This window comes from Accipiter gentilis, chromosome W (genome assembly GCF_929443795.1).
Source record: "Accipiter gentilis chromosome W, bAccGen1.1, whole genome shotgun sequence".
Taxonomy (NCBI): Eukaryota; Metazoa; Chordata; class Aves; order Accipitriformes; family Accipitridae; genus Astur; species Astur gentilis.
The window spans coordinates 30636420-30657679 of NC_064918.1; the positions used below are offsets into that span (position 1 = coordinate 30636420).

Below are 21260 nucleotides of genomic sequence, written 5' to 3' on the forward strand. Positions count from 1 at the left end.
GTTTTTGCTCAAGGACCTGGGTACACCTGGTGGGTGATGCAGAAGGATGGGGAAGGTCGATGTGTACCTCAGGGAGATTTGATTTTGGGAGAGAATAGCCAGTGAAATGGGCTGTATGATATTTAACTGCTAAATAACCTGCCAATGCATGTCATTGTATCTATAGTGTCTATATGCCATATCAAGGGTATTACTGTAAGAATTACCCAGATGACTGCAGGATGGACTTTTGAAACTGAGCCAAGTACAACAGCGATAGAACTTGAACTGGCACCCAGCAATTTCCTCAAGATCAACATCTTCGACCTGCAGACCAAGGGCGTGGGTTGCACCAAATGTACTAGCCACAAGTTCCAGAGGCAGCATGCAACGACCCAACATCTCACACCATATCTCTTATCATGAAGAACTGTTACAACAGATGGAGCCCCAAAATCGATGGACACTTTAGAGGGGCAAAATGTAAGATCTGGGCATGATGTATATGGTATAGAATAAGGGGTGGATAATGTCCTGCGTTCAGCTGGGATAGAGTTAATTTTTACAGGAACCTGGGAGGTGGGGGGCATAGCCGGGGCAGCTTACCTGAACTAGCCAAGGAGCTATTCCATACCATGTGACATCATGCTTAGTATATACAGGGGGAGCGGGCCGGGGGGGTGCTCTTGGCTTTCGGTGGGGGAAGTCGCGGAGCCTCGGGTCCTGGGTGGTGAGCAGTTGCACTGTGCATCAATCTTTTTGTATACTTTTTCAGTAGTACCGTTCTTGTTGTAGTAATTTCTTTGTGTTGTCCCAGTAAACTGCCTTTATCTCAACCCTCGAGGTTCCAGTTTCTTTTTCTTTTCTCTCCTCCGTCTCCTCCCCATCCCACCGGAGGGGGGCGGAGGAGTGAGCGAGCAGCTGTGTGGTCCTTTGTTACCGGCTGGGCTGAAACCACGACATTAATGTATTTGTAAAAACATTTTTTGTTGTCTCTTATGACAGTGGCTAGATTGAGTTCTAGCTGAGCTTTTGCCTTTCTAATTTCCTCTCTGTATGACCTAACAAGATCCCTGTACTCCTCCCGGGTTGCCTGCCCTTTCTTCCAAAGATGATAAACTCTCCTTTTTTTCTTGAGTCCTAGAAAAAGGTCCCTGTTCAGCCAGGCCAGTCATCTTCCTTGGTGGTTCGTCTTGCGGCACATGGGAATAGCCTGGTCCTGAGCCATTAAGATTTCCTTCTTGAAGAATGTCCAGCCTTCCTGGACCCCTTTGCCCTTCAGGACTGTCTCCCAAGGGACTCTCTCAATCAATGTCCGGAAAAGGCCAAAGTTTGCTCTCCGGAAGTCCATAGTGGTGGTTTTACTGACCACCTTCCTTGCCTCACCAAAAATTGAGAATTCTATCATTTCATGGTCGCTAAGCCCGAGACGGCCTCTGACTATCACACCTCCCACCAGTCCTTCCCTGTTTGTAAACAGTAGATCTAGCAAGGCTCCTCCCCTGGTAGGCTCACCTACCAGCTGTGTCAGGAGGTTATCTTCCACACACCCCAGGAACCTCCTAGACTGCTTACTCTCTGCTGTGTTGTATTTCCAGCAGACGTCCAGAAAGTTGAAGTCCCCCACGAGAACAAGGGCACACAATTCTGAGACTACTGCCAGCCGCTTGTAGAATGATTCATCTGTCTCCTCAACCTGATTGGGTGGTCTATAACAGACTCCCAGCACAATATCTGCCTTGTTGGCCTTCCCTCTCATCCTTACCCACAAGCACTCAACCTTGTCATCACAATCGTGTAGCTCCGTACAATCGAAACACTCCCTAACATAGAGAGCCACCCCACCACCTCTCCTTCCTTGCCTATCCCTTCTGAAGAGCTTATAGCCATCCATTGCAGCACTCCAGTCATGGGAGTCGTCCCACCATGTTTCTGTGGTGGCGATTAAGTCATAGCTATCCTGCTGCACAATGGCTTCCAGCTCCTCCTGTCTATTGCCCATGCTGTGTGCATTGGCATGCTGCCCCCAGGCTCATCTCTGGTGAGCCTAGGTTTATCCCCTTCCCCCTTCAAACCTAGTTTAAAGCCTTCTCTATGAGCCCTGCCATCTCATGAGTGAGAATCCTTTTCCCCCTTTGAGATAGCTGGACTCCATCTGTCGCCAGCAGGCCCTGTGCCGTGTAAACCTCCCCAAGATCAAAAATCCCCAAATTCCACCGATGGTACCAGCCTCTGAGCCACGTATTAATGAGGTGTGTTTTCCTGTTCCTTTCAGTATATTTCCCTGCCACTGAAGGGATTGAGGAAAACACTACCTGTGCTCCCAATCCTTCCACTAATCGCCCCAGTGCCCTGAAGTCCCTTTTGATTGCCTTTGGATTTCTCCCTGCAATCTCATCACTGCCAACCTGCACAACTAATAGCAGGTAATAATCAGAGGGCCAAACCAGACCAGGGAGTTTCCTGGTAATGTCTTTTACCTAGGCCCCAGGGAGGCAGCAGACTTCCCTGTGGGATGGGTCAGGTCTGCATATTGGGCCCTCTGTCCCTCTCAGAAGGGAATTGCCTATGACAATTACACTCCTTTTTCTTTTTTCAGAGGCTGTCAGAATACGTGGGACTGACTGACTCAGCCTAGGCACCCCCCTGGATAGGCCTTCATCTACACCCTGATCTTCATTGGCCTGGTCCTCAAGTTCCAGAGCCCCATACTTGTTGCGTAGGGGCAACTGGGAAGGTGAGGGAGACCGGGAGGGGATTCGCCTGCCTCCCCGAGCAGGGACCTGTATCCATTCCCCTCCATCTCTTAGGTCCCCTCCTGCCAGGTAAACGTAGGTACCAGCTGGAGACGCAATCTTGAAAGGAATTACTCCACACCAGAGCAGCTACACCCCCATACTGAAGCAGGCATGCTCTCAAATGGCCTGCAACCCATGGAGGAACCCATGCTAGAACAGAGGAAAATGAGTAAGTAGCAAGGAGCTGCAGAAAGAAACCATTATGCAGATGACCCCAACCTCCCTTGTGCCACCTGTCACCAGATCATAACCCAGCAAAAACAAGGCAAGTTGAGACTAGGAAGGAGGGAGGTGTTTGATTGAAGTTGAACCTGGGGAAGGGGGAAGAAAAGGTGTTTCCCTGTTTGTTTAATTGTGGGATTTCCCCCCCCCCCCCTCAATACCTGAATCAGTAATTGAGTTTGTATCAGTTGGCAATAAATTAAATGAAATAAAATTCCCTGAGTCGAGACTGTTTTGCCTGTGACAGTGGGCTGGTGACAAATTCCAATATTACCTATAGCATTACTACACAAGTCCTTTCTGACACATCCAAGGACAGCTAAACAGATCCAGGATAAGCATGCACTCACTTATGCATGCCTGTTTAAACCCCCACCCCCAATGCACCAGACTCAGTGATTATTTAAGAGAAAAAAAAAAGTTTAATCATTTTTTCCAACTCACATCTTTGCACCTCTTCAGTGGTTTTGATGTCAGATACAGAAAACCCTGTGGTAGATTAGAAAGTCCTGTTTAAATTAAGTTAGTTAGCTTTTCTATTCTTCATGTTTAATGGTGCCTCACCTGGAGCACCAGTTCTGATCCTTTCTATTCTTCCTGATTGATGGTGCAACCCTCTTGGCAGGAAAATGAACCACTGACCCAAAACAGAGCGACTTCGCGGTCAAAGCGAGGAGGGGATATCTCCTCAAACGACCACTGAAGACCACCCGAGACCCCCCCGCGCATGCGGAGAAGGCATCTGATGTGTCATGGTTACGTAATCCTATGCATATGCATTAGATAGTTTGAATACATATTAGGTAGGAGTAGTTTAATAAATTAGATGCAATTGTTACTGTATAAAAGGGACACACCTGATGAATCTGGTGTGCTTGATTTGTGGAAAGTCCACCGAGCACCCTGCGCAGAATAAAGCAATATCTCTCCCGAGTGTGTGAGATTGGTCTATTGCATGCTGGGTAATGAATCTGCTTTTAGGACAACAGTTTTCGCAACCCAGATGGGACTGCCGTGACACCTTGCCCGGATCAACTTGCCAGCCACCGGCGGGGAGACGCTGCTCTCCGGACTCCAGTGCGCACTGACCTTTTGTTCGGGGACTCCAAGAGTATTCTCCCCAGCCGGAGGTGGTAAGCGACACAACGGTGCAACGCTTGCTAAAAGAGATATTATTAGTTTGAAGTATAATTGGTGTAACTGGTATATCGTATGCGTTTGACAGTGACGAATGGAGTATATGATATTACGGTATTTGCATGCATAGGAGAAGTTAATCATATACGATTGACAGCAGTAACTGGAGTATATGAAATCTTGGTTGAGAATGATCTTTCTGGGGAGGAATCTGGGCGCCCAGGAGTCAGCAGAAACTCCTTGTTCCCCATTAGGTTGTATTTTAAAACATTGGGGCAAGTTTGGAGGGGAACCCCTAACAAAAAAGAAGCTGACAGAGTACTGTACTCAGTGGTGGCCAAAATATAAATTGGATGATGAGGAAAAGTGGCCAGAAAAGGGATTGTTGAACTATAATACAATTCTGCAGTTAATGTTGTTTTGTAGAAGATTGGATAAATGGGATGAGGTGCTGTATGCTGATTTTTTTTCTCGTTAAGGAACATTCATGAAATACAGAAAAAATGTAATTTGTTAACTTCTGATTTAAATGTAATGATGATGATGGAGGATATTAAGAAGGCACCAAGGTGTTGTTCTGCTTGTAGTATTGGGAAAAGGTGCCTAAAACTGGAAGATGAGAAGGAGGATATTCAGATGTTAGTAGCACCAGAAGAAAAAAAAAAAAAGGTTATAGAAAAGGCAAGGGAGGACAATGAACGGCAGAGTGCCAGAGATGGCCAATTCAGAAGCCTAATTGGAATCCAAATTCAGGTACAGGGAGGTTAATGATTAAGCAATACCACCAGCTAATTCTGTACAGAATAAAAAATAGAATTAGAATGTCTGGGATGACAATATCCCAGCTGATTGAAATTGCATATAAAGTATACAATAATAGAGAAGAGGTTGAGAAAAAAAAAATTAAAAACTGAGAGATAGAAAACAAAAAGCAGCAATATTGGCTGCTGCTTTTGTCAAGGCTCAGACCTCATCTAGAGGTTGAGATTTTAGAAGGGGATGAGGACGAGGGCAGAACCAAGGGACGGGAAGAAATCTGGAATTTAGGATTCCCCTTGGATAGGGACCAGTGTGCTATTTGCAAGGAAAGAGAACATTGGAAAAATGAATGCCCAAAAAGACAGTCTAATCAGATTTTAACTCCTGCAGCAACACCTATGCCAGAGGAATTAATTGGAGTCATTTATGAAGACTCCAATTGATAAGGACTGGGGGTTGAAAAGGAGCACCCAGCCAAACCCCTAGTTGAAATTAAAATGGGGAATGATGTAGTTAAATTTTTAGTTGACACAGGAGCAACTTATTTGTTATTAAATAGTTGTAAAGGACCTATGAGTAAATATTCTATGGCTGTTGTTGGTGCAACAGGAAAACAAGACGTTAGACCCTTTTTCCAACTGATTGAGTGTAAAATTGGTAACAAGATGCCTACACATGAGTTTTTATACATGCCAGAATGACCATTACCTCTAATGGGAAGGGACTTGTTGAATAAATTAGGGGCACAAATAACTTTTGATGCAAATAAAATAAGAGTCCATATTCTGCAAAATAATGCCTGGGAAGCACAGATATATGTGTTACAGGAACTACTTGTGACAGCAGAAGACAAAGAAAAGGAAGTCAACTCCATTGCAGAAATAGAAGATGACATAACTCCCTTCATATGGGCAACTGAGAAACCTGGAAAAGCTAAATCTGCTGAACCGGTAAAAATAGAACTGAAGACAAGAGCTAAGCCGGTAAGACAAAAACAGTATCCTATAAAATTGGAAGCCCGTGTTGGATTGGAACCCATCATAAACAACTTCCTCAAGTATGGACTGTTGCGAGAGTGCCAGCCAGAATATAACACTCCAATTCTACCTGTTCAAAAGCTGTATTCACAGGAATACAGATTAGTACAAGATCTAAGAGCTATCAACCAAATAGTAGTGGATGTCCATCCAGTGGTACCTAATCCCTATACCTTGCTAACAACTATTATTGATTCTAATGTTTATTTTACAGTACTGGACTTGAAAGATGCTTTCTTCTGCATCCCTGTAGAAGAGCAAAGTCAGAAACTGCTTGCTTTTGAATGGGAAAGTCCCTTGACAGGATGAAAGATGCAGTTATGCTGGACAGTGCTTCCCCAAGGATTCAAGAATAGCCCCACGATTTTTGGTAACGTACTTGGGAAAGAACTGGAGCAGTGGCAAGGTAAGGAAGCTAATGTTACCTTGTTACAGTACATAGATGATATACTGCTGGGGGCTGTTACGGATGCACACATAACCAAATCCAACAGGTGTTAAAACTCAGATTTATTCTTCAGTAAAAGTTAGTTAGAAGTCCGGTAACATTTTATAAAACCACAAGCTCAATGATGTAAAGAGAATTAATACTACACGGCCGACTTAAGAATCCCCAAGATTTAAAGTGATGGCTCCAAAATGAGCATATCACTCACATAAAAGATGAGGGCTATCTCTCTCAAGGAGTTACCTCGGGTGGTGCCCCAACCCAAGGGGGAGTCCCCGACTGCAGACCCACTGCTCTGAGGAGGACTGCCAACATGTCCTCCGGTGGGACCCCATTTATACCCTTGTCGAATCTGATCTGTGGTCATTTAATCCTATTGGCCAAGAGGGTCACCTCAGTGTACCTGGCACATCTCAACCTGGCCAGTTCAAATTTCAACCTGCGGCCTCCAGGGTTTCCTTCCCCTTCTCCCTGCCTGGAGAAGTTTCATTTCCTGCTGGTGGGATGGGGGGGGGGGAGTGTATTGCCACACAATCCACCCCGTGACCACAGTCACGATTCAACTGGTTTTCTTGAAGCGGTGGTACAGTCACCTCTTGCCTCCAAAGTTAAAAGGGGGTGCAGTTTGGTGAATTTGACACTCATTGTGGGCCATCATTCCCTTCTGGTCTAGAATTAAAGTGGAATATCAAACACAGGAATATCCAGTGTATGGACAGGTTTTAAGGGAGTATACTTAATTGTTAGTACAGGCTTCACTACCAAGCATTTGATAGAACTTATTGCAATATAGATTACAGTAATCACAACTACAAGCATTATTAAAGATTAGAGAAGGCTGGTCGCCCACCCCATGAAACAAAATCCAAACATATCAAAACTTTTCCCAAGCAGTTGGTCCCTGGTGCAGAAGCAATTGCCTCCAAGTCTCTTGCCGTATTTGCTCGTTGATCCAGTCTTGAAGCCACATTGACACATTTGGAGTGAACACAGCAGTTGTCCATTGACATGGTCAAAACTTTACATATACCCTTCTCTTTCTTTGGCATCTAATCCAATACATCCCACATTTGATAGTCATTTTAAGCAACTGTTTGAGAGTCCCCAAATCGTTAGATGTAGCGTTGGCTAAGGTTGATAGCTGTAAACTCAGTTCTAGAGTGCTCTGTCGGTGTTTTCTTGGGTATCATACATAGTCACCCCTATGGAATTGCAGGGCATGATGTAGTACTGTTCCAACTCCACCCCGTGATCTCATGGGCTAGTTGGAGGGTATAGTTGCATCTGGTGACCAACTACAAACAACATGATTATAACCTCCTCCCCCATATAATCTGAAACTCCAGCTATAATTGTTGCATTGTTCCCATGTGAGCTCAAGGGCTCACGATACTGATGTCTGTCATTTTTGCCATGACATTATCATCCAGATCTTCACCATCCACACCTGCCACCGTCATCACTGCCAGTAGAAGCACTGGAATGGCTCATTTCTTCATTGTCCTAAAAGAAAGCACAAACTAGGCCTCGGTCTTAAAACCGGGTCACAGGGTTAGAAGTCCAGGATTATCCACCGGGCACTGATGTGGTGAGTCTTTCTGCTCCCATGAGACAGTCTCAGAAGACCAATGTAATCAACCTGCCACGTGCTCCAAAGAGCCTTGCCTTGTCTGTTATGCTGGGCCGGAGCTTGGTTTGGGTGATTAGCCTTATTCAGCATTGCAGGCAAGCTGTAAGAATTCCCTCACAGGTTTTCATAGACACTGGCCATCCCCAAGATCGGCATTCATAATAAAGATCTGCTTTCCCTGAGGGGCCTTGTTTGATATGCAACCATTCTGCTAGTCTATCCCAATCTTCCTTCTCACTGGTGACCATCCTGATTTGGGCCAAGTGGTCCACCTGCTGATTCCATTTCGCAGTTGGGGTTCCATCCTGAGCATATCCCTTCACCCATCCCACCTTTAAAGGTCAGGATCTCCCTATTGCCAGATGTTGCCAGTCCTCTGTCCTCCACACTTTCGCATGACCTACTTCCCACTTACTAGATTCCTACTGACATATCCCCTCTGTAGTGCCCTTAAAGGTCGCGTAAGAGTCAGTATAGACAATGGTAGCACCATTCTCTACGGTCAGTAATAAAGCCCGCAGTTCTCCTACTTGTGCACTACCTTCACCCTCTTCCTCAACTTTCTTCCCAGTGCCAATTTCCAATGCCACTGCTTTATATTGCCATTTTGATCCCACTCGACGGGCAGATGCATCCATGAACCATACTCCCTGCACATCTGAGCCTGCCACAAATTTGGGTGCCTCCTCAGTCAGAGAAGGTTTATAAGGTCGACCCAGCAAGGTTGGGTCAGGGTTCACAGGTTGCTGTAGTTTGAAAACCTTAGTCAGACCCTCCTTTCGTGGGAGCAATTGGCTTATCCCTTCTAGGTATGCATACCATTTCCTAACTGTGGCCTTTTGGGCTACTCCCTCAGGAGGAGGTGACCCATTGAGGATTGAATTAAAGAGAGGGAAAGGACCCTGTACTATAACATCCTGTGAGGTACACAGCTTTTCAGCCTCTTTAACTGCTCTAGTGAGGGAAAGAATCCCTCTTCTCCCAATCTGAATATCGTTGCTCAGTCTCCTTAGATGAAGTCGAAGAGAATAATAATGGCCTAGCTGGTCCCTGCGGTCCCTTTTGAAACACGCCACAGTATGAGGCATGTTCAGCGAATCCCCATTCCACCCTTAATGGGTCTCATGGGTGCAATGGGCCTAGTCTCTGATAAGACTTAAACTCATCTTTCAAAGTGTTAAGGGCTTCCGTATGTTGCAAAGTCCAATCCCATTTCCTATTCTTTTGGAGCAAGTCATAGAGAGGGTGGGCAATCACTGAAAACCCTGGTATATGTTTTCTCCAGTAGCCCAAAGTACCTGACAGCTGTTGTAATTCCATTTTATTGCCTGGAGTCTGTCCCTTTTCAATAGCTGATAGTGTCATCAGGTACCGCAACTGCTCCAGCTATCCACCAAGCCCCCAGGAATTCGACTTCTTGTCCAGGACCTTGACATTTAGAAGATGGAATGTCTAGCCCATTCTTGACTAAAAGATTCCAGATGGCCTCAGCCACCTGCCCTACCTGTTCCTTGTTATCCCCACCAACTAGGATATCATCTATATATTGATATATGTGAATGCCTGATGGTACTTCCACAGCATCAAGGGGCTTGGCTAAAGCATTGTGGGCAATAGTGGGGGAATGCGTAGATAAGGCTCTTTATCAGCAGAACATTGGCAAGTATTCACCATGCGGATTGGGCGGCCTGAAGTCCAAACCGCAGCTCCTAGTTTTTAGCCCTTCCAGTTCCTCTCGCAGTGCCGCGAAAGGGTTCTGTTTCTCTTCCCGAGGGGGCGGGGTTGCTGGCGCTTCCCTTTGGTCTCTAGCTTTCCCCTCCAGCAATCCCACTCCCGGATGTCATCAGTGGACTGCCCGTGCAGCACGGCTCGGGGTGCCCCCAGTGCCAGTGCCTTCTGCCAGAGATCATTCCTTCCGGGATCGTAGTTCCGACCCGACCGCCCGCGAGTTCGAGACCGCTCGGGGCGGGGTTTACAACCAGCTGGCCGGACTTTCCTGCTGCCCTCCGTTAACTCCAACAGTCCCTTTTCCCGGATAGTAACAGATTCTCCTCTCTCCTTGGGGTCTGCACCCCCATCCCAGTAGGCTACTCGGGATGTTATCAACTGATCACCCACCGGTCCAGCACTCAGAAACACTCCCAGTCCCCAGTAATTTCTCGCTTCATCATCACTCAACAGTATCCGGTCATCCCCCATTAGAGAAACGCTCCACAAATACTCAGTTTCGGTTTCGCCCGGCTTGCGCGAAAACTTAGCTTGTAACTCGCTGAGTTCGGGTCCCGACCAAGGGGTTGTGCAAATAGTGTTTCAGGAGCTCCCACCGTGCAGACCTGTGTGCCTTTCTGTTTTAATAAGGGGTCGCACATCCCTTTCCTCCAATTCCACCTTCAGACAATCTATTTCCCCTTGCCTTTTAGCAGAATCACTCTTTCGGTTCTGTGCTTGAATCAAGCAGGCGCCTAGGAGGGCACGCACGCTGCATTTGCCGTCTTGACTACTTCCGCGGCATAGTTCTACTCTCTCCACAACTGCTGCTGGGTCGGACCACTTCTTCGCCCATTCCAGACGTGGGGGAGAAGGGCTGCAGCTGTGCTTCTGTAGTAATTCCTCTATTAACACCATCCTGCCGACTACGCCAATTTAAAATGTTACAGATGCACAACTAACCAAATCCAATAGGTGTTAAAACTCAGATTTATTCTTCAGTAAAAGTTAGTTAGAAGTCTGGTAACATTTTATAAAACCACAGGCTCAATGATGTAAAGAGAATTAATACTACACGGCCGACTTAAGAATCCCCAAGATTTAAAGTGATGGCTCCAAAACGCGTGTATCACTCACCTAAAAGATGAGGGCTATCTCCCTCAAGGAGTTACCTCGGGCGGTGCCCCGACCCAAAGGGGAGTCCCCGACTGCAGACCCGCTGCTCCGAGAGGACTGCCAACATGTCCTCCGGCGGGACCCCGTTTATACCCTTCTCAAATCTGACCTGTGGTCATTTAATCCCTATTGGCCAAGAGGGTCACCTCAGTGTACCTAGCTGTTGAGGATTTCTTGGCTGGGCAAGGGCATGTGAGCAATCCAGCCGTTAGGTGGGAACGAAGCATAAGTTTACAAAGCGCTGGAGCAGACAAGGACGCTGTGTCCTTGTACACTGGGAAAAAGGAAGATAAGAGCCTGAGAAGCAACTCCTGGATGCCGAAGAATGAGATAAGTAACTGCTGGACACCTCGTGAAGAAGCTTAAACAGCCAATAGAGGATAAGATAGTGTTGCGTGAACCGGGGTATTGTACCAATTAGAGTATTGTATAAGGCGCGTGCACAAGCACATAAGGTATATAACTGTGCTAAAAGTTGTAGTAAATGGGCTTCACTTGATCACATTGGTCTGTGTGTGATTTCCCCTGTGGATCCTCCGCAACATTTGGCGCCCGAACAGGGACCCTCAGATCAGCACTTTATCGTCTCTATGGGAATTTCTGGTGCAGCTGAACCGACGAGGAAGCGGAGGAGCTGGCTGAAAGTGTTCCTGCTGCCCCGGCAGGATGGCATGAGCTTCAGCTAAGCTGGGAAGCACAACATGAGCTTCAGCTGAGCTGGGAAGCTCGTAAGTTTGAATCTCGCCCTGATTAGCTGGGAAAACGAGGAGAGGCGCAGAAGCTTGAATCTCACCCTGATTAGGTGAGCGGTCGGAAAAGGAGATGGGGTTGGACAAAAGGCAGGAAGCAGTCCTAAAGCTCCTTCGTAATTTTCTCTCTGAGAGGGGACTGAAATTCGATAATTCTGTGTTAAAGGGGTTACTTTTATGGGCCTGGGAGAAAGAACTTATCCCGAATGTAAATGTCGCATTTGAAGAAGCACCCTGGGATAATATAGGCAAGGCGCTGTGGGACGCTAATACGCAGCGCTTGGGAAAGTAATTCGAGACATGCTGGAGACAATGAGGGCGGACCGGGAGGTAGCCGCCGCTGCCCGCGCGGCTGTGACCCCCTCTGCTGCCTCCACGGCTGCCACGTCAGCCTACCCCGCTGGAGTTGGGGGGACATTCTCTACACAACTATCTCCACCTCCCCTGACATCCATTTCTGTTAACGCTGAGACGTCTAAACAGACGCAGCCTTTGCCTATACCCAGCCAGGCCGTTGGCGCTGAAAAAATTCCCCTGTCTGTTACTCCACAAGAAACAGGGGAATTAGAGGGGGCCGATTGTTGCCGGACAGATCCGAACCCGACAGACTCGGGGGTGACTAAGGCGGATAAACAGATTGCGGGGGAGAGGGATCCATCTCCATCGGGTGGTGCGATGGAAGAGCTCCTAAGGGAGGTGGTGAACCAATTACAAAAACTGACAGTACGGTCGGGAGAACCAGAAGTGAGGGAGAAACGTTCATCCTCCCGAAAGGATGAACCGAGAAGACAAGAGAATGAAGATTCTGGCCGTATACCAGTCCCGCTCCCCCTTTCCCCCTTCTCGCCACCCCCTCCGGCCCCTCGCTCGGCCCTTCCCCTCCACCGCCCCCTCCACCACCCCCTCCTCCCCGCCCCCTCCCTCGGCCCCTCCCCTCCCGCCCCCTTCTCCCCGCCCCCTCCCTCCTCCCCTCCCTTCTCGCCCCCGCCCACCTCCGCCCACTTGCAGCGGCGCGTGTCAGCCGGCCATGGAGCGGCCGCCGCCAGCCGCGGCCGGCCCCCGGGCAGAACCGTCCGCGCCTCCGCCACCGCCCGTTAATCCATCCCGCCTCTCGGGACCAGAGACGGTGAAACCAACCGCGCCCGCGATAGACGCGGAGCCGCTTGTAATAGCCGCTGCAGAAGAAAGGCAGAGACATTGGAGGGGTGTAATAAAAGATGCCATTATAGAAGGGACTATGCTCCAAGCATTCCCAGTTATTGCACCTAATGGACAGAAAAAATGGGAGGTGTTTGACTGGAAGGTCATTGAGAAATTAAGGAATGCTGTAAGTCAGTACGGAATCAAATCTGCGTTAAGTCACCAAATACTGCAATTCATTTTTTTCTGCTGATACGCTGATACCTGAAGATATTAAACAGCTAGCACAGTTGGTTTTGACACCCACCCAAATGTTAGTGTTTTTCCGGCAGTGGGAGATGTTCTGTGATAGGGAACAAGCAACACCACGACAACAAACAGATCCCTTATGGGGAGTAACCACGCAGATGCTGATGGGTACTGGACCCTTCGCATCAGGGAACGCTCAGTTACAATGTGTCACTGAGGTTCATCATCTATCACAGATCTTGGCGTATCAAGCTTTTCTTACCATACCAGACAATATGTGCAGCCATGCTTTTACCCAGGTGAAACAGGAGTATAACGAACCTTTTGCACAGTTTATAAATAGACTGCATAGGGCAATCTATGACCACCCTGACATGAACGAGAGCATGAAAGAAAACATGTTCAAAATACTCACTTTTGAAAATGCTACTGAAAAGACACGCAAAGCATTGTGTAATTTGCCGAAAAATGCAGACGTCGTTGATATGATGGAATACATGGATCGATCAGTGGACTCACAGAAAGTAACCTATGTTGCCACAGCTCTCCAAGGAGCTACAAAGAAACACAAGGCCAGTAAGACACCCTTGGTCAAGTGTTCTAACTGTGGCAAACATGGACACATTAGGAGCAAATGTACAGTTACTGCTAACAGTAAGTGCTGCAAGAAGTGTAAGAAAGATAACCATACCACCAAGAATACAGGAAGCAGGGAAACTTTACACCGACCGCGAAGGCCCCTCACGCAACGACACAAATGCAAGGGGCTTGGGCTGCCAGCCCTCAGGCAGCCTCACAACTACCAGATCCGCCACTGCAGGAAGCTCCAGAGTGGATGTGGAAACCGCAGTACACATTCAACATAAAGGGACCATTGGGGTTAGGACTTAGTGCATTTTTAATGGGGCGATCTTCAACAGCTCTAGAAGGAATTCTGGTAGTCCCAGGGCTTATTGATGCAGATTATTGTGGGTCTGTGAAAATTATGATTCATGTTTTAATCCCTCCTGTTTCTATTCCTAAAGGTACCAGAATAGTACAATTAGTTCCATTCAGGTCGTGTGTTCCGAACCCAGGTGAAGTACAACGTGGAGATGGTGGATTCGGCTCCACAGGGAAACCACAGGTATACTTTGCCATGGAACACAACAAGAGGTAAACCAGAAAAGGTAGTGCAATTGGAAGGGCCTGACGGAGTTGTCATCAAGAAACCGATGACAATCAATACAGAAGCTGATGTTACGATTATTTCACGATGCATTTGGCCTCCATCGTGGCAATTGATCAATCCAAATTTTGGTATTGCTGGGATAGGGGGCACACAAGCCACCTTAGTAAGTCAGCTACCGATTGCCAATTTGTGTTCCCCGACGGTGAACACGTTACGATGCGTCCGTATGTCATGACTACCCCAAATGAATTGTTTGGCCTCATAGGCCGTGATTTATTGAGCCAAATGAAGGCAATGTTAGTGACCCATCCTTTTTAGGAGCGGTCACTGAGGGGCAGCCAATTCTGAAAATTAGCTGGAAAACAGATGAGACTGTTTGGATTGATCAGTAGCTGATAAATTCTGAAAGGGTGCTAAAAATACAAGAGTTAGTTGAGGACAATTGAGAGCGGGACATGTTGTTCCTTCTACTAGTCCATGGAATACGTCAATATTTACCATTCTCAAGAAAAGTGGGAAATGGAGACTGTTACATGATCTCAGAGCTGTGAATGCGGTGATGCACAGTATGGGAGCCCTGCAGCCAGGTTTGCCGTCTCCAGTTATGCTTCCAGAAGAATGGGATTTGTTAATTATAGATCTAAAGGACTGTTTTTTCACCATTCCCTTGCACCCAGATGACGCTGAACGGTTCGCCTTTTCGGTACCATCGATTAACAAGGCAGAGCCCTATAAGAGATACCATTGGGTCGTGTTACCGCAAGGAATGCGCAATTCCCCCACGATGTGTCAGGTGTATGTGGCCTGGGCATTAGACCCTGTAAGAAAGCAGTTTCCTCAGTCAATCATTTATCATTATATGGATGACATTTTGATAGTAGGAAGGATCTTGCCACAGGATGAAATTTTAACACAATTACAGGACATCTTAAGCCATCGCGGAGTAATAATCGCTCCTGAAAAGGTGCAAAAGGCAGCACCTTGGAAGTATTTGGGGTGGCATATAGATGCTAGCAATGCTAAACCTCAGAAGGTTAACATAACATGAGAAATTTCAACGGTACATGATGTCCAGAAGCTTGTGGGAGACATCCAGTGGGTGCAGAATCTTTGCGGTATCACTAATGACGATACGGCCCCTCTGGTAGAACTCTTGGGTACGAGCGCACTGTGCAGATGAGAAACGGGAAATGACAGAGCTGACCAATGGGTTGCAGCGGCATGGGTGCCTCCTCCAGGGAATCATTTTCAACAAAGCACGGCAATCACATGCGTTCTTGCACCAACCCGCTAGGATGTTAACAAAGCAATTTGACTTACCACTTTACTGATGCCCAAGGTATCGTTAAAGCATGCCCTGATTGTCAAAAGGAAGGGCTGGGCTTGGGCTGTGGGGTTAACCGATGAGGTCTTTTGCCATTGCAGTTGTGGCAAATGGATGTCACCCATGTCATGTGGTTTGGTGCAAAGCGTTCTGTGCATGTGTGTATTATACCTATCCTGCTGCCATGTGGGCCACGGCACGAACTGGAGAGAAGGCCTTATATGTTGAATGACATCTTCACGCTTCCTTTGCAGTGCTGGGTGTGCCTAAAGGAATTAAGACGGACAACCGCCCAGCCTATGGTTCTACACGATTTGCTCGATTTTGTAATTTGTGGGGAATTCACCATGGTACCGGTGTTCCACATCTTCCCACAGGACAGGCTATTGTCGAACGGGCCAACCAGACCCTAAAGAACATGCTGCAAGGACAAAAGGGGGGAACCCAGGGCTTACTCCCAGAGGAACAATTGGCCAAAGCCTTATCTGTGCTAAATTACCTTAGATTGACAGGTGATCACAAAGACCCACCAATGGTAGTGCATCATGTTCTTTTACAGGCAGAAAGGACACAACAAAGTACAGGAATCATGGTAATGTATAAGGACCCAGAATCCGGGAAATGGTGCGGATCAGCAGAAGTAAAACTTACTGGGAGATCCCGGCTAAGTGGGTCAAGCCATAGCTTCGCACTGATGTTGGACCCGGAATTGTCCCAATGGCAACTGGCACGGCACCGGTGGGTGCTGGAGCCACTGATCTGACAGATTCTGACTAATAGAGTATTACTAGCGGACATTGTGTCCTTCAGAGAGGTTTTTAGAACAGCGTGCCTTATTGTATATAGAACTTGCTTTAGGTAAAAAGTGTGTTAAGCATAATTTTATCAAACATAGTTTGATTACAGGAAGACAGTGTGGGGTAAATGTAAAAGTTAGTTAAAGCCAAAATTAGGGGTAAGGTCTATTTCCATTAATAACCTGGGAACGAGTTTGATTGTGTTTCCACAGATACAGGCCCACGACGGACTCCTGTTCGATTTCCACGACCATCATCATGTGGAGCATCATAGATGATGTGGCAATATGAATACTACCTCAGCCGAAAAGTAATGTATAGGTCACCTTGGCCAACATAACAGGTCAAGATTCTCTGTGCATTGCAACTGTATCGTATAGCCCACGAACCAATAGACAAGATGGCTATGACTCGTGCAGCGCGCCTGGCCAGCGAGCACATGCGTCATAGATTGCAACTGAGGCGGACTTTTGGCACCCGCTGGCCACGTGTGCTAAAACCCATTCCTCTGCAAATGTATAAATACCGGGATTTTCCGAAGAGCATCGGGCTGGTGTACGGTGAGGCCATCGTTGCCTCTGTGGGGGTGCCCACGGAAAGCTGGCACCTACCGATTGCTGGGCTGAGTTCGTGGAGCAAGATGGCACAAGAATGTATGGATGGTTCATTTTCCTCATAGTCCTCGTGGTCTGGGTCATTAGGAGTAATGGGTTGGCTCAAAGAATTATGGGCATTGTTGTAGTTATTCTGATTTTAGCTATTGTAATAATTTTACCTTGTTCAGCTTGTTAAGAAAAAACGGCATCCCAAGTTATTACGCAAGCCTAGATTGCTCAAAAGCAAAAAGGGGGAATTGTTGAATATTTCTTGGCTGGGCAAGGGCATGTGAGCAATCCTGCTCTTAGGTGGGAACGAAGCATAAGTTTACAAAGTGCAGGAGCAGACAAGGACGCTGTGCCCTTGTACACTGGGAAAAAGGAAGATAAGAAGAGCCTGACAAATAACTCCTGGATGCCGAAGAATGAGATGAGTAACTGCTGGACACCTTGTGAAGAGGCCCACACAGCCAATAGAGAATAAGATAGTGTTGCGTGAACCGGGGTATTGTACCAATTAGAGTATTGTATAAGGTGCGTGCATAAGCACATAAGGTATATAACTGTGCTAAAAGTTGTAGTAAACGGACTTCACTTGATCACATTGGTCTGTGTGTGATTTCCCCTGTGGATCCTCTGCAACACCTAGGGTGTCTCGATTGGCCAGTTCAAATTTCAACCTGTGGCCTCCAGGGCTTAGGTGGTTTTTTTTCATCTTCTCACTGCCTGGAGAAGTTTCATTTCCTCCTGGCGGAAATGGGGGGGGGGGGGGGGGGGGGGGGAGTGTACTGCCACAGGGGCAGACACAGCTGCTGGAAGAAGAGATAGAGGCAATGTCGCTGTCAGTGAATGCTTCTGCTCAGAAGGCCGAACTAATTGCATTAACCTGAGCTTTAGAGATTTCAGAAGGAAAGCGGGCCAACATTTACAGACTCAAAGTATGCCTTTGGAATAATATATGGACATGGTGCAATTTGGAAAGAGAGAAGATTATTATCATCACAAGGAAATCCTATAAAATATAGCAAAGAAATTTTGAGACTACTCAAAGCAGTCAATAAACCAAAGGAAGTGGCAGTAATACATTGCAAAGCACACCAATCTGGACAGACTGATATAATCAAAGGAAATCAAAAGGCCAATAAGACTGCAAAAAGAGCTACTTCACAAAAATTGCAACCTTAGTTCCTGAAAGAGCTTTTAATGTTAATGTCCCTGAATATACAGACAAAAGAAGATAAATTGGCTGAATTTCTAAAATGTATTAAGACTCCTGAAAGATGGTAGAAAACTTCAGATGGACAATGTATAGTTACACCTCAAATAATGAGGGAACTTATGAAAGGAACACATGGGACCACTCATACGGGAACTGAGGCCCTGGTAGAAATGGTGAGAACACATGCAATAGGCATTAACATGCTAAAAATTGCTAAAGGTATTTGTCGTGGTTTAACTCCAGCCAGCAACTAAGCACCACGCAGCCGCTCACTCACTTCCCCCATCCAGTGGGATGGGGGAGGAAATCGGGAAAAAAAAGGTAAAACTTCTGGGTTGAGATAAGAACGGTTTAATAGAACAGAAAAGAAGAAACTATAATGATAATGATAACACTAATAAAATGACAACAGTAGTAATAAAAGGATTGGAATGTACAAATGATGCACAGGGCAATAGCTCACCACCCGCCAACCGACACCCCGCCAGTCCCCGAGCAGCGATTCCCTGCCCCCCTCCCACTTCCCAGTTCCTAAACTAGATGGGACGTCACATGGTATGGAATACACCATTGGCCAGTTTGGGTCAGGTGCCTTGGTTGTGTCCTGTGCCAACTTCTTGTGCCCTGGCTGGGCATGAGAAGCTGAAAAATCCTTGACTTTAGTCTAAACAATACTGAGCAACAACTGAAAACATCAGTGTTATCAACATTCTTCGCATGCTGAACTCAAAACATAGCACTGTATCAGCTACTAGGAAGACAGTTAGCTCTATCCCAGCTGAAACCAGGACAGTATTACACAAGGTTGTGAAATCTGTTTAAAGAATAATCCCAAAAGTTAAAAAAGACCCTTACCAGGAGAGGTAAGAATAGGTTTTATACCTGGGAATTACTGGCAAATTGATTTCTCTGAATTACCAAAGTGTAAAGGATATAAATATTTATTAGTAATTGTTGATACCTTTTCAGGTTGGCCAGAAGCTTTCCTGTGTCGCACCAACAAAGCCAGGGAGGTGGTAAAAATGCTTTTGAAAAGAAATAATACCTAGGTTTGGAGTTCCCAAAGGATTTTCTTTAGATAGGGGACCCCATTTTGTAACAGAAATCATACAGGAAATTTCTAAATTCTTACAGATAGCATGAGATTTACAGACTCCATGGAGACCACAGTCTAGTGGGAAAGTAGAAGGAATGAAACAATTAACAAATTAGGAAATTATGTCAGGAAACTCAGATGAAAGGGATTGAAGTTTTGCCTCTGGCATTACTTAGAATCAGAATAACACCTAGGACAAAAGACAAGATTAGCCCATTTGAAATATTGTATGGAAAAGATAGTCAGATGCACCTGAAAGGAGAACACATCTCGTGCCTTTGGATTCACCAGTACACCCTTTCAAGCTGGGAGACTCAGTACATCTGCGGACGTGGAAAGATAAACCACTTGCAGAAAAGTGGAGAGGACCCTATCAAGTACTACTGACCACAAACACTGCAGTGAAGCTCCAGGGAGTTGAATCCTGGATTCACTATACTAAAATAAAAGAAGATACCATCCCCTTATGGACTTCCATGCCAAAGGGCCTTTAAAATTGAAACTAAAGAAAACCCAATATTAAGTTACAGTATAGTATTCTTGCAGAAACAATAATGAAGTTGCTAGTTGTTCTAAATATTTTGATAATTTGGGTAAAGAGTAATAATCCATTATGTAGACCAGGAATTTACAAAGGAATGGTGTGAGACTTAAAATGGGTATTAAATACCATCATAAGTCTCAAACGGGAAAATTCATGTCAGATACAGAAAACCCTGTGGTAGATTAGAAAGTCCTGTTTAAATTAAGTTAGTTAGCTTTTCTATTCTTCATGTTTAATGGTGCCTCACCTGGAGCACCAGTTCTGATCCTTTCTATTCTTCCTGATTGATGGTGCAACCCTCTTGGCAGGAAAATGAACCACTGACCCAAAACAGAGCGACTTAGCGGTCAAAGCGAGGAGGGGATACCTCCTCAAACGACCACTTAAGACCACCCGAGACCCCCCCACGCATGCGGAGAAGGCATCTGATGTGTCATGGTTACGTAATCCTATGCATATGCATTAGATAGTTTGAATACGTATTAGGTAGGAGTAGTTTAATAAATTAGATGCAATTGTTACTGTATAAAAGGGACACACCTGAAGAATCTGGTGTGCTTGATTTGTGGAAAGTCCAACGAGCACCCTGCGCAGAATAAAGCAATATCTCTCCCGAGTGTGTGAGATTGGTCTATTGCACACCAGGTAACGAATCTGCTTTTAGGACAACAGTTTCATTTTATATTTTACACCATACAGCACAAAGAAAGTACACGTGTATGAGCCCAAAACAGATCCTGCTGTATGTAAATTGATTCTGTAAACTGATAGTCAAAAGCCCTTCCCCGAGAACCCAGAGAGTTGAAACCAGGCACGAGCCTTACAGGTGCAGGCACTGGCAACGTAGAATGCCCCAGCGGTGGGAGTCACGCGTGCTTCCACCTAAGGTTCGGTCCAGCAATGGAAACCCACGCTACTGGCACGTGCGGCCGAAGACCCCTCCCCGCCGGAAGAAGGAGCATACGGAGACCCGTGCAAACTCAGCAGAACAAGAAAACGGCATGACAAGCAGTAGGGGGAGAGATGTACCTGCATTTCCGACAGGCGCTGGATAGACGTGAGAGTCAATTCCCGTTCCTCATCCTCCTCAACCGAACCAAGACCCTGAAAGGAGGAAGACCACAACGCCATCCTCACCACAAACTACACAATACCGACTGAGCCTCCCCAATCCTGAACCGGATATTCCTGTCGCTTGAGGTCGTTACAAGCTTTCCCGGAAATGACAGTACACACTACCTCCAACGGCAGACGTAAGGCTTATTTCCCCTCCCTCGCCCTGCACGTTACCCCGCCACCGGTCCAGGACACGTGGGTAGAACCGGCCCCGCCTCTTCTGAGCTAGGGGAGTCTCAATTCAGTGTGACATGGGATGTTGGGGTGTGCGTGGTCTTTTTATCATTGAGCCTGTTTTGTTGGATCAGTGACTCTGAAAAGTTTTTTAGGGAAATAGCCTTGCTGGAGTTGTCGCTGGATGGAACG

General features: G+C 46.5%; 1 protein-coding gene across 3 annotated transcripts in view; it reads right to left on the minus strand.

Moving 5' to 3' along the window:
- The window catches only part of LOC126035476 (hsp90 co-chaperone Cdc37-like 1), a 36437-nt gene extending 15396 nt beyond the window's left edge, over window positions 1-21041 (minus strand). For 2 of the 3 annotated variants that reach the window (XM_049794110.1, XM_049794108.1), the window contains exons 1-2: window positions 20808-21041; window positions 3444-3488 (exon numbers count right to left, since the gene is read on the minus strand). In XM_049794110.1, coding sequence (XP_049650067.1) covers window positions 3444-3488; window positions 20808-20909 — 147 coding nt within the window. In that variant the 5' untranslated portion in view covers window positions 20910-21041. The remainder of the gene's footprint in view (window positions 1-3443; window positions 3489-20807) is intronic. The other variant, XM_049794111.1, reaches the window with a different exon arrangement.
- Between the last annotated feature and the right edge of the window lie 219 nt (window positions 21042-21260).